We start from the raw sequence: 13218 nt of genomic DNA, 5'->3' as shown, positions 1-13218 counted from the left end.
ACTCCAAATGGTCTTCCATTTGTCTTTTACTAAGTAGAGACTTCTCTCTGGACACTTTGTCATAAAGCACAGATTGGTGGAGTAATCTACAGGTTTTCTGGTGCTCAGCTGGAGTGCCTATCGGATTCTTGGTCACCTCTCTTATCATGGCCCTTCTCCCATGATTGCTCAGTTTGGCCAGGTGGCCAGCTCTAGATAGTCATGATTGCTCCAAATTCTTCCTCCTAAGAATTCTGAAGGCAGTTTTGGTCTTGGGATCCCTTAGTACTGCAGGATTTTTTTGTGTCCATACCCAGATGTGTGCCTCAACACAATCCTGTCTAACCTCTGCTAGCAAATCCTTCAATCTCATTGCTTGGTTTTTGCTTTATTTCACATATTTATCCATGGGATGATTTATAGATAAGTGCGTGCCTTTCCTAATCATGTCCAATCAGTTGAACAAGGTCTAAAAAAGTCTTAATTATGATCAATAGATTGAAATGCATCTGAGGCAGATTTCAAGTGTTATAGCATTTGGTCTGAATGTCTGTGTCAATGTGATATGTCAGTTTTGTATTTTTGATAAATTTGCAAAAACTTTTAAACCCTGCCTTCACTTTAACATTCTGGAGTATTGAGTGTCATTTAATGTGTGGAAAAATGTATTTAAATAATTTTTTTGCACAAGACTACCATATAGCAAAATGTGAAAAAGTGAAAGAGTCAGAAGTTTGAATTTTGTCTGAAACCTCTGTACAAATGAAAATACAGTAATGGTGAAATGCATCCTCTTTTTACACAGCTGTCAATCAAGGTCACAGCTAAATGTTATTGTACAATCAATAATAGGCACAAACCAGTAGCTGGGCTCAGCAGCATACTAGTCCATCACAGGGCACATATTCACATTCACTGACATTCTACATATTATGTCATATCAGAACAATCAAAGCAGGAAAATAAAAGCATGACTTGGAACTGTCATTAATAATAGTAAAATCTTCCTCTATCAAAGTTATGTAAAATTAACAATAGTAAAATATTCCAGAAAAAATTTAATTGTTTCACTTGCAAAAAATAGGTAAAGCAATTTTCAAATTAAGTTTGTGTTCATGTGTACATAGTATAGTTGAAATGTATACTCGCACATTTCCTCAGAACAGTTGACAAGCGTATGTTACCAATAAATAAATATTATACAGCACTTATGTATATATAATTATAAAAATATACTTGCAGGTATTTTATATACATATACTATTTGTAATGTTACATTGTTTGTACATATGTCTAAAAAAGTTTAACTTTATTACCTCTATTCTGAGGCCATAGGGGGCTTTGCTTGAAGGTGGGAAAGAGTATCAGTTACTGTACTGTTTTGTATTGCTTAGTTTGATGCTATGGCTGTATAAATTGCCACATTTATGACAATTTTAATGTTTTAATCTTTATATACTGTGTAGTCCAGTCATTTACTCAAGACAATCTTCCTATCTTGCACTTCATTTAACTTGTTTCACACAAGATTCACAAAAATAACAAATCAATATAAAACATATTTTTAGGCCACCCTGGCCTTACTCTTTTCTTAGTTGCTAAAGAAATTAATTTCTGGATGTCCCTAAACAGATTCTAAACTCAGACAAATAAGATCTTTGGAAGATTCATGGACATTTGTTTCCGTATATGACCAAACCAAACATACGACCAGACCATACAATCAACATTTTCTTGTTTCCATCTGGCTTCACTGCAAAATATTGCAGCACAAAACCAAGGCATCTAAATTTTTATTTAATACTTACCAGCATTCTCCAAATAGTCATCTAAGGATGAATTAGTAGGTCAAGGATCGATACTCTGTATTAAAGCCATCCACCTTTTAAATTTAACACAAAGGCATTGCAATTTCTACACCAAAATGTTTCTTGGTCTAGCCCATATATAACAAAAATGTGGGTTTGGGTATAATATTGTGCCTTACACCTCCATAAAAAGCAGGCCTAGTTACTTTTATTATTGTTTATATGTTTATTGCCGAGAATGGAGAAAATAAGTGGAATAAATTTTGCCTTTATTTAAAAGATGGTATGTAACCCTTATCTAGTGCTTTACTGGTACCTTCTACGGGTAGAGGTTGAAAGATTTTGTAAAAATGAAGCACAAAACGAGTCACTTTCATATTGTATTAATTTAACGTAATAAAAGATTTTTTGTAATTTATCCTTTGGTTTCAGTTAGCTCTGCGTAAAGAATTCCAAGATCTGTATTGCTAGACTTGTACTTTTTCTTCAAATGTAGTAAAAGTGCAATTGATAGAATGTAGTGGTAAACCTTAAACCTCTGAAGTTTAGCAGGTGTGGTTATTCTGTGTAACTGTTTCCAATTCTCAGTATAATTCAATTCATAATTCCTAAAGCTTACATGCATTAAAAGTCACCCAACCCTTGCTATCAACCATTACACATAAGCTGTGTTACAGTTAAATAAAAAATAAAAAAATACATTCATGGTCTTGCGAATGTAAACACTCTTTGATAGCTCATTCAAAAATAAACAAGCCTATTGAAGCACTTCGTTTTACATCAAATGAAGCATCTACTACTGTGCTTTTTCTCCAGACATTAAAATACAGCAGAAATTATGGCACAGATTTTCATTTTAATTGAGTTTGTATAATTTACTTAATTTCTTCTTTTTCTAAGCTTACTGCCAAAAATATCCAGTGTATGAGAACATTACTGAATCTCGCTCATTGCCACGGTACAGTTCTTGGGACATCTTGGCAGTTAGTATTGGCCACTCTGCAGGTATAGTATCTGTTTTCCATTCTTTCTTTCTTGAAATGAAATGATTTTGATTTTGAGATTTGTGTAAGTCATAGAACCCTTAGCTATTCCATTGGCTGTTTATTTTTTTAAACATTTGCATAACAGTAATATGTAATGGTTTACAATACTTGTGTAGTATTACCTATGTTTAAACTAATTTGCTCTACTTTTTATGTTCTGCTTCTCAAGTGAGTGAATTAACTGTTTTAAGCATTAATAATTATACTAATCTCTCTGTCTTGTGTATAGTGCCCCTTTACACCTGCTTGTCTATCCATATTTGCGTCCTTCGACTTCTTTGATTAATTTATTGTGTATTTTTGTTATATGTAAATATGAACAAACATGTATGTTTATAAAATATTTAGTATGAATTATTGATTTCTGGACTTATTTGAGCAAGAATTGATTCTTTGCAATACATTTCCAGAAGAAAAGTAGTAGTTATGGTGGGTAAAATGCATTACAAAACTGTGTAATGCTTCCTGACAGTGATTCTGTTTCCTTCTCTTTTCCTTTTGGCTCTTTTTTCACTTCCCCCATGGCTTTGCTTCCATGTACTGCAATACACTGTATTCTTCTAAGAAAGTTCAAAAGGAATAATCGCCGGAAAGGTCTGTCATGTCCTCAAAAGGTGTCAAAGACAGCTTTGTATTCAGTGGCAGTAACTAGAAACTGAAGGATGTTTGGGCTTTGATAATAAAAATCAGTCAGACCTTTGCCCATGTATATAATTACTAAAAACAATATATGCTTTACAACCAATTCCTTTATTTAATTCCAAAAGAAATGAAATTGTAAAACATCTTTATTATCCTCAAATATTATATAGTTTACATTGGTTACTGTCTGAGAATGAGTAATTCCAAAACATGACAGAGTATATGAGGTTGCAAGTGACGTTATTTCAGTTTGCACTGTACAGATGAAAGTTAAAAGTTCTAAGCTCTGTGTTTACTTAAAGCTTTATTGCAAAAAGGCTTCACCTCATTTCTTTGCTCTTATGAGTGATGTATTATACTGCCACACTTGTATAATTTTCAGGATCAATTTTTCCCCTTGAGAAGATTTCAGTATTAGTAGCGACAAGAAGACTGGTCTGACATATAGCCTAATATATTCTAATGGTAGTGCAGGAATATGTATTATTTCACTCTTATGAAGCAAGAAAGTTATGCGTTAAGAAACTGTCGAGAGCCATTGTTAAAATGAGTCTAAATTATTTCTGACATGTCTCTGGTGAGTTCCAGTACATTAAAGAATAGGTTGCATTGTGCTCAAGCAAATTGAAATGTCATTCATTTATATGTTTGTATGCATATCAGGTAGATTTTTACTTCCCCTATTGAAACATTTTCTGCATAAATAATCTGAAATTCTACTTGGTTCTTTATTATTTCAAGACTTGGTAGAAAGTAAATAAAAATGTTTTACTATACGTCATGTTTGGCTTTTCTGATAGTGGTATTTATTTGCAGCATCTTGTGTGGATTCTTGGTTTGAAACCTGGAAGTGGAGGTGCCTTAAAACCGGGGAGAGCTGTGGAAGGTCCGAGCACTGTAAGGACATAGGGTTATGTTATCTTTCATCACCTTTAAAACTGTTTGAGTCTTTTATTGATTGCAGTCTTTTTTCTCTTTTTATTTTATTGTAGGTTTTGACAACAGCTGTCATGACAGATTTGCCTGTAATCTCAAATATTCTTTCCCGGCTATTTGAGAGTTCACAGTAAGTTCTTTATTTTGATTAATATTCCAAGACCACATTTCCAGAGGCAAATGCAAGTTTAGCTGTAACACAATTTTTTTTATTTCTCAGATATCTTGATGATGTCTCCCTACATCATTTAATTAATGCTTTGTGTTCATTATCCATGGAAGCTATGGACATGGCATATGGGAATAATAAGGTATAGTTGGACTTCATTACCCTGTAAAGCCTGTCACATCTCCTACAAATATACATGTACAGTACTTATTATTGCTGTAAATCTGCACTGTAAGTTACTGATAAAAGAAAGCTAAACAAAACCTTCAATCTTTTGCGTTTACCCAAACACGTATTTTCTTTCTACCAATGGTACGTTTGGTTTTGTTATATGTACTGTTCTTGCTTAAGATTTTGCATAATATATCCTAAGACATTTAACTGGACTTAAAAATATTATATGTGATAATTGTTTTATTAGAGCAATTGAAAACGAACAAAAAAAGGCTACTGAGGTCATTGAAGCTTGTCACTTACTATTCAGAACATGCAGATTTTCCATGTCCTCAAGGCGATGTGTAGTTAAGGAAATGTACAGTATTCTCCCTCTTTAAAAAGGAGCATTTGAGCTATTTTTGAAGGTGTCAACGACTAAAAAAACTTGTAAACAACTAGCTTGTGATAAAACATATTTCAAAGGCAAGTGTGTTCATTACACTACTTGTACTTTTTATTTTTGGCAGAAAATCATGGTATACTATATACATTTGAATAGTTTCCTGCTTGTAATGCATTTTTTTTGTCCAAGTAAACATTTAATACGTACAGATTCTGACAATTGTTATGACTACTGCACTACTTAGCTTAATGTAGGCTTTAAATGGCCAGGATTCTTTTGGAGCCTCTGGACTGCCTTCTTTTAAAATGTAACACAGTCCTACTCCTGACCAAGGACTGAGTGTAGCCAGTCGTTACTTTTTTTTTTTTTATTAATTTTATTACAATAAATACATAGCAATCAAGTTTTTACAAAAAAAAAAAAAAGAATTATGTTAAGAACAGATCGTTCCCCACCCCTGAGAGAGAGAGCAAGCCAAACGGTGTAAAATTTAAGGCTTGTAAAAATACCTAAATATTACTATAAAATATTACTGATTAGATCCTGCCATGTTTTGAAAAAAGTCTGTACAGATCCTCTAACTGAGTATTTGATTTTTTCCAATTTTAAATAGTATAACACATCAGTTTCCCACTGACTTAAAAGAGGAGAGTTTGGGTTCTTCCAGTTTATCAGAATAAGTCTGCGTGCCAAAAGTGTAGTGAATGCAATCACAATTTGTTTGTCTTTCTCCACTTTAAGCCCCTCTGGAAGAACACCAAACACAGCTGTTAATGGGTTAGGAGGGATTGTGAGTCCAAGGCTGTCTGAAAGGTAGTTAAAAATTTTTGTCCAGAATAATGTTAATTTGGTGCAGGCCCAGAACATGTGACCCAGTGAGGCTGGGGCTTGGTTGCAACGTTCGCAGGTTGGATCATGCCCTGGAAACATTTTGGAGAGTTTTAGTCGAGACAGATGTGCTCGATATATAATTTTGAGTTGTATAATTGTATGCTTTGCGCATATGGAGCTCGAGTGACTAATAGGACAATATGGTCCTATCTGTTTACCTGAGACTATGCACTGCCCTTTGTCAGTTAGAAACTATTCCAATCTGATTCAAATTTGTTAAGGCCTATTTTTCTCTTTAAACATAGGATTAGGCAACCTTGGTACTGGTTGGTTCTCACAGGGCTTTCGTTTTTTACCTGAATCTTTGGTGGTTCTTGCTTCTTCCCAGTAAACCAATACAACAAGATCGCTTCCTGTGATACCCATCTTCATATAATGGTTTGATGACTGACATGTTTCCACTGTCGACACTTTTCTTTCTTTGCTGGCCCCTTGTCCTGGCCCCTTGTCCTGTAACTGTCTTTTTCTACCTAGTAACCCATCAATTTTTTATTATTATTTTTTTTTTAATAGGAACCTTCTCTTTTTGCGGTTGCCAAATTGCTTGAAACCGGTTTGGTTAATATGGACAGAATTGAAATTCTCTGGAGACCTCTGACTGGTCATCTGCTGGAGGTAAATATAACAGTCATATAATATGATCTACAGCTATTGCAATCTTCTGTGGAGGTATATTTAATTAATCAGTTGTGCAGATTTAATTTTTGTACCATTTATGCTGCCGACATTGTATTTTTTTTCTAGTAAAAGCCTGAATTACTAATTATATATAGATTACATATAAAATGAATACAATGAGTTTTTAGTACTTCACATAGTAATTTCAGCACCACTTTCAATTTATTGAACTCTTTCTGTCTATTTTTTTTTACATTCCAAAAAATGGTTTTGTCTTTTGTTGTAGTTTTCATGTTTTGTCTTTTCTGTTTCCCCCCTTTTATTGCACCCAAATGATTTACGTAGAAGGTAAGTATGTGTGTTTTAGAATTCTAAATATTCCTGTGGCTTGGTAGATTCCTACATACTGCACACTAATTCAGCATTTCAAATTGCCCAATGAAACTCTGCAATGCTGTATGAAAAATTTGATTTTGATGAACATATGTGTATTAAACATCCTGTGAGATGAAGGTAAAGTTACCGAAAGCAGTCGTTAGAATAAATAGTTTACATGTTTACTTATTTTTTGTATGGCTACATTTCTCACAAAATCAGTTACAATGTGAGTGAAGCCTATTTCATTGTTTGTAACATTAAAGTAATTTAATGTACTGCATTAATTGTAATGACTGGTAAATACTTTTTACTACCAGACCAACTCTTTTCAGGGATGAAAGCCCTTAGTGCAAAACATGGTTTTATTAGTATTGCTGTAAATCTAAATATATATTAAAAAATTCTTAAATCTTTTTTTTTTTTGTCTGTCAAAGACAAGTAGTAGCATGTAAATATAGTATACAGATGAAAGATTTTCATGCCACATTTATAATAAAGACAATTTAGATTTTCTACAATATTATACACTGTACTGTATGGGCATATGTATGTTTCTGTGTTTGTGTATGTGTATTTAGCTTATGGTATTTAAGATAATTATATTTTTTTTTGGGTGAATGAGTAAACATTTTTAACATTTCTTGATTTCTGGACCTTTCCAGGGGCTTTAGAATACCTGCGCACTGCCTTACTGAACCAAAAATAAGCCTAAGAGAATAGTTTTCTGAGCTGTCTCTCATTTATGCTTGTACATGCTGGCTATTAACTTTTTCATTATACATGAGGCGATGAGGTTTTTCTATTGCTGAATTTCGCTTTTCAGGTATTGAGGTACACGTCATATAGATTGATAGCTTTGTCTTTTAATTTCATTTTACCTACACAGTCCATAATACATAACATTAACAAAAACATATCTAAATGTTTTTTGATTAGCCAGTCTAGCCAAAATAGTTTCAGTTCATCAGGACCACTTTTCAATTTATTTGGGGAACTGCAGCTTTGTATGCCAAATGAGTGACTTATTACCTAGTAATACATCTATTTAAAATAGCGGTTTTATTTAGTTATGAAGCTGCACTGCAAACTGGATGTACTCATTAGGTGTTCGCTGTTTTAGTTTTTTTTTTTTTTTAACTTTATAGCACTTTAAAGAACTGAAATGGTCAGGATATCCTTTTTACCTTCATGTTTGTCCTTACTACATGCATTGTGATTTTTTACTTTGCCTCGCAGTTGACTTGTATAATGGTAATTAAACTTGTGTTTCAGCATACTGTTTGAAGGAGCTAATTTACTTTGAATAAGTAGTATTTTTTCTAAATGATGGATAGTAAAATATTTAAATACATACTTCAGGGTCCTTGATAGAAGTTTTTGAACAAAGAGAAATAAAACTGCTTGCTTCAAAAATGATAATTCCTTGTAAAACCTTTAACTATGTCTTTTATGGTTAACTGCTTTCCTTTTAGTGCTGTTAGGCTTAAAAGGTTTGGTGTTTGTTGCAAAAATTGCTTATACAACAAGCATGCGGAATCAGATAATTCTGATTTATTTTAGGGTACAATTCATGGGTCTTATCACTTTTTTTGACTTGGGCTTGCTACTGAATTATGCCAATTTATGCTGACTTGAGGTGCAAACTGCATTCTATCTTGGTGGAATGTTGCTGGGATCTTTTTCCTAATTTTAAAGATTTTTTTTTTTTTTTTTTTGAGAATTTGCAAAGAATGACACAGCCACATACTTGGTTATTGTATATATACATTTTTATTACTTAGGTTTGCCAGCATCCCAACTCGAGGATGAGGGAGTGGGGAGCAGAAGCAGTAACATCCCTGATTAAGGCGGGCCTAGTTTACAAGCATGACCCCCCACTTTCACAGAACCAGGTATTTCTTAAATTTCCTTGTATTAAAATAAATTACAGTTTTAAGTTCTCTTTAATTATGCTTCTTTTTAATGTAGTATCACGTAGCAATAGACAAATGTAACAAGGCAAAAGGCTATGACTCTCGTATAATTCATGCTACATACAATTAAATGAATAACAGAGCTGTGTTATGTAGGTTTTTTTTTGTATTTTTTGCCATTTTACTGCTTCTGTTTATATCTATCTATACAACTATGTTAAAAATTTATTTTTCCTGTTGATCAACAATATTTTAAACCTGACTCCATGATTGACATCTTATTAGCACTGTTCACCTGTTATTGATACTTGGAGGCTCATGTTGTTTGACATAAGGCAGTGTTGCAATTCCACTATGTATTAACAGATACTGCTGTGCACAGTGAGTGGTCATTTTATTAGGTACATGGCTCCATCCCACATAATTGACATTTAGGTAGATCTGTCTGTGCATTTCAAATGAAGAATACCATTTACTAAAGATATAAATATATTTGAATGTGCTGCACTCCTACTGACATGAATGCATCAGAAATAGGAACTCGGCTAATATTTTCAAACAGATACTACCACTGGTGTCTCAAGAATATATGCAAACAGTGGTAGTCCTTAAATGTGCCACTTAAGTTTAAAGGTTACTAAGAGTATTTGCTTAAGTCACTAGAGTTTAAGAAAACTTTGTAGTGAACAAATTAAACAAAGAAATAGTGAAAGGGGAGACCATTTACTCTTTCTGCTTCTTTCCTTATCCATCCTGAATTGCTCTTTGAAAGTGTCATTTACAATTTTATTGGAGGAATTATACGAGTCAATTAAGTAAACATAGTAGACCAGAGATGGGCTACAAAATAAACAAAAGCAAGAGAAAACAAAAGCAAAATAGTAACCTTTTTATTGTCTATACTCATCTCATTTTTCATCTTCAACCTAAATAATCTCAGTTCTAAAAGTAATATAAATTTTTAAAAAAATATGAAAATGGTTAAAATGTTACCTTTTTTTTTGGAAAGGTTTTGTTGCCAATTGTATTTAAGATATTTTTGTTTTGTGGTATATTTATTATATAAATATTAACATTCGGTATATTATACAGGGTATCCACAAAGTCTCTTTACAATTTAATCACTTTATAAGAAAAAATAAAATGAAAAAAGATCAGCGCAATTCATTACATAATAAAGGAACACTATAGAAGGTCTTTTTTTTTTTCTTACATACTTTAGTAAACTTATACATGGTCACCATTTGTCGTACGAAGAATATCAAGACAGTATTCAATTTCCATGCATGTTCAGTCTAATGTAGTCTCTCATTTATCTAACTAGTCCACTGTTCCTTCCAAATGTGTATTACACTGTTCCACTGTTATTACTCTATCCAACAAACAACAAAACTGCCTGTCTCCATTAACTTTGTTTCCCTCTCGTGATAAGTCAAATTAGATGGTATAAGTTTCTCTGAACCAGCATGTCTGATTTTGTTTCAGTAAACAAGGGTACGCACTATAGCCTTTCTTGAGGGTTAGCAATTTTCAATTACCAGTTGATTTACCACTCATTTATTTGAAAGAGGCAAAACATTAATGTATTAAATGGGGTCAGTTAAAACTCTTACTCCTTATTGTACAATAAATTGCAGTTATCTTTGAATTTTTTTAAATTGTATGAAAACTTTGTGGTAACCCTGTATTCCCAAGACTAAAAAACCTAGCAGTTAATTAAGCACTAACTTCTCTCCCGACAAACAATCTAATTTAGTTTATCCATTTTTTCAGCTTGTTTTGTGAGTCTGTTATCAAAGCGTCACTTGCATAATGAGAACAAAGACTGGACAAAGCTTCAGTCCATCACAGAGCACACTTGTATTTGCAAACTAAAAAGCATGTCATGGAAAATGTACAGACTTTACACTGGCCATGATTATTAATAGCAATGTTAACCTATACACCTACCCTGCTATCCTCAAAACTGACTGTGAAAATTCTTTATATTATAGCCCCACACGTTATGAGAATGTACTGCTAGTCAGTGTAAATGTACACAATCAGTTTTAATTGTAGTGTCTTAAAAGCTGCCTCGTTCCTACATTTAACTGATTCATTTCCTTTTTCCGAAGGACTAGCTACTGTTTTGGCAGACACAAATGGTCTGCATCAGTGTGATCCTACAAAAGGAATATAATAGGTGAAGTTTACATACATGCTGACAAAATTCAAAATAAATTTTGAAAAGTGTTTCGCTGTATAATTTGATATATCTGATAAAGGCTATTCAACTGCACAACTGTGTTTCTAACCATTTGATTTATTCAGCATGAAAATAACTGTTACCTGAGGCCAAATAACAGATATCCTTTATTTTACTGGTACTGTATAACTTATTCAAGCCAAAAATGTCAGAATCCTTTATGTGGACTTGACTCACTACAGTAATGTGAACTGTTAAACGAATTAAAATATGTTTGTCACTGCACTGTGCCACATGGCCCAGAGAACGTAAAAATATCTCACAGTTTAAATAGTCTCCCATCTTACTCATGATGTGGTCCCCTTTAAAATAGATAACTTATATTGACTTTATAAACATACTACTGCTTTTATTCCAAGCAGTAACTAATGAAGAGCCCCTGTTACATATTTGTTGAATTTAGAAAGTTTATTAAATTCAGTAGTGAAGAGAAAAAATACTAGTTCTTTAATAACTTGGTTGATAAGTTGCTTTGTCAACCATTACTTACTTCAAGTAGAATACTCTGGTAAATTTAAATTTGAGATAGTTCTACAATTACATAATAGTTTGTTTTCCAAGTTAAGAAGTAAATCTATGCATTAAATAAAAACAGAATTTCCTAAAATAAAGTGTATTGCCATTTATGAATGAAGTGTTTTGCAGCTAGCCCTACTAAACTGGTTGTGTTCTTCTTTTAGAGACTTCATTTGCTGTTGCTGAACCCACTGAAGGAGTTGTCCAATATTTTGCATGGTGATATCCGACAGAAGCAGCTGGAATGTGTGCTACAGATCCTTCAGAGCCAGGGAGATAGCCTTGGGCCTGGCTGGCCTCTTGTCCTTGGTGTCATTGGAGCAATCCGTAATGATCAAGGGTTAGAAACAGCTTTAGCTCCTTTTCACGAGCTGAGCACATTACATTTTCTACAGTTCCTTGCGTCCTTTCAATATATACTGTATGTCTTTATACAGTTAGGTCCATAAATATTTGGACAGAGACAACTTTTTTCTAATTTTGGTTCTGTACATTACCAGAATGAATTTTAAATGAAACAACTCAGAAGCAGTTGAAGTGCAGACTTTCAGATTTAATTCAGTGGGTTGAGCAAAAAGATTGCATAAAAATGTGACTCAACTAAAGCATTTTTTTAACACAATCCCTTCAGTTGTAGATTTTGCACCCATCTCTACATGTGTGACACTGACCAAGTAACTTAATCTGCCTGTGCTTTAATTATATAAATATATATCCATATAAATGATGCAGTAGTGAATATTTAAAGAGGTTTATAATATTATTCCCTCTCAAATTTTCTATTAAGCAAAAAAGTACTGCATTTCCTTTACCTTCTTTGTAATATGAATAAAATTAAAAGGAAATAATCATTGAGATTCTGAAGCTTAGGAGCTATCATCCTTGAGGTTGACAATCACCAATGTCCTCCTTTTTGTGACATTTTAGCAAATTATCCAGCACAACAGATGGGTCTAAATATAAATCTCAGTCCATACAGTTTGATCTACATGCTTAATGCAAAATACCAAAGTTCCTTTTTTCTATATGCTTGTTTTACCCATTTTTGTGTTCTTACGTGCTTCTACCAGTTTTGTACACTGGACACAAGGAACACTCTAAAACATAAATTCTATGTTCTGTCTCTCATACAAGAAAATCAATTTACTTTTTTTTCTTTAAATATTTTAGAGAGTCCTTAATTCGAACAGCCTTCCAGTGCCTACAGCTGGTAGTTACTGATTTTCTGCCAACTATGCCTTGTACATGTCTACAAATTGTGGTAGAGGTTGCAGGAAGTTTTGGGCTCCAGAATCAGGAGCTTAACATCAGCCTAACTTCAATTGGTCTTTTGGTGAGTACCATGCATGACATTATCTTTTGTTTTTATCAAAACAAAATTTCAAACATATTATATTTTTAACAGGTTTGTTGTTTGGTGAAATGGAACAACTAATTATCTGAGCAAGGTGTAAATTCCTAAGTTTAACATAAAACTGTAACTTAGTGTTCCAAGTTGATTGGCATTGCCGTCAGAAT

General features: G+C 33.1%; 1 protein-coding gene across 4 annotated transcripts in view; it reads left to right on the top strand.

Annotated features, from left to right (window-relative positions):
• The window catches only part of mon2 (MON2 homolog, regulator of endosome-to-Golgi trafficking), a 174531-nt gene that overhangs the window by 125262 nt on the left and 36051 nt on the right, over positions 1 to 13218 (top strand). For 2 of the 4 annotated variants that reach the window (XM_039760847.1, XM_039760845.1), the window contains exons 16-24: positions 2688 to 2792; positions 4292 to 4372; positions 4468 to 4541; positions 4632 to 4722; positions 6544 to 6645; positions 6994 to 6996; positions 8808 to 8918; positions 11865 to 12040; positions 12871 to 13033. In XM_039760847.1, the coding sequence (XP_039616781.1) occupies positions 2688 to 2792; positions 4292 to 4372; positions 4468 to 4541; positions 4632 to 4722; positions 6544 to 6645; positions 6994 to 6996; positions 8808 to 8918; positions 11865 to 12040; positions 12871 to 13033 (906 nt within the window). The remainder of the gene's footprint in view (positions 1 to 2687; positions 2793 to 4291; positions 4373 to 4467; positions 4542 to 4631; positions 4723 to 6543; positions 6646 to 6993; positions 6997 to 8807; positions 8919 to 11864; positions 12041 to 12870; positions 13034 to 13218) is intronic. The other 2 variants (XM_039760848.1, XM_039760846.1) reach the window with 1 other exon arrangement.

Source organism: Polypterus senegalus, chromosome 8 (assembly GCF_016835505.1).
Source record: "Polypterus senegalus isolate Bchr_013 chromosome 8, ASM1683550v1, whole genome shotgun sequence".
Classification (NCBI taxonomy): Eukaryota; Metazoa; Chordata; class Cladistia; order Polypteriformes; family Polypteridae; genus Polypterus; species Polypterus senegalus.
The sequence above is the reverse complement of the archived record's forward strand: the minus strand, read 5'-3'. Positions and strand labels throughout refer to the sequence as shown.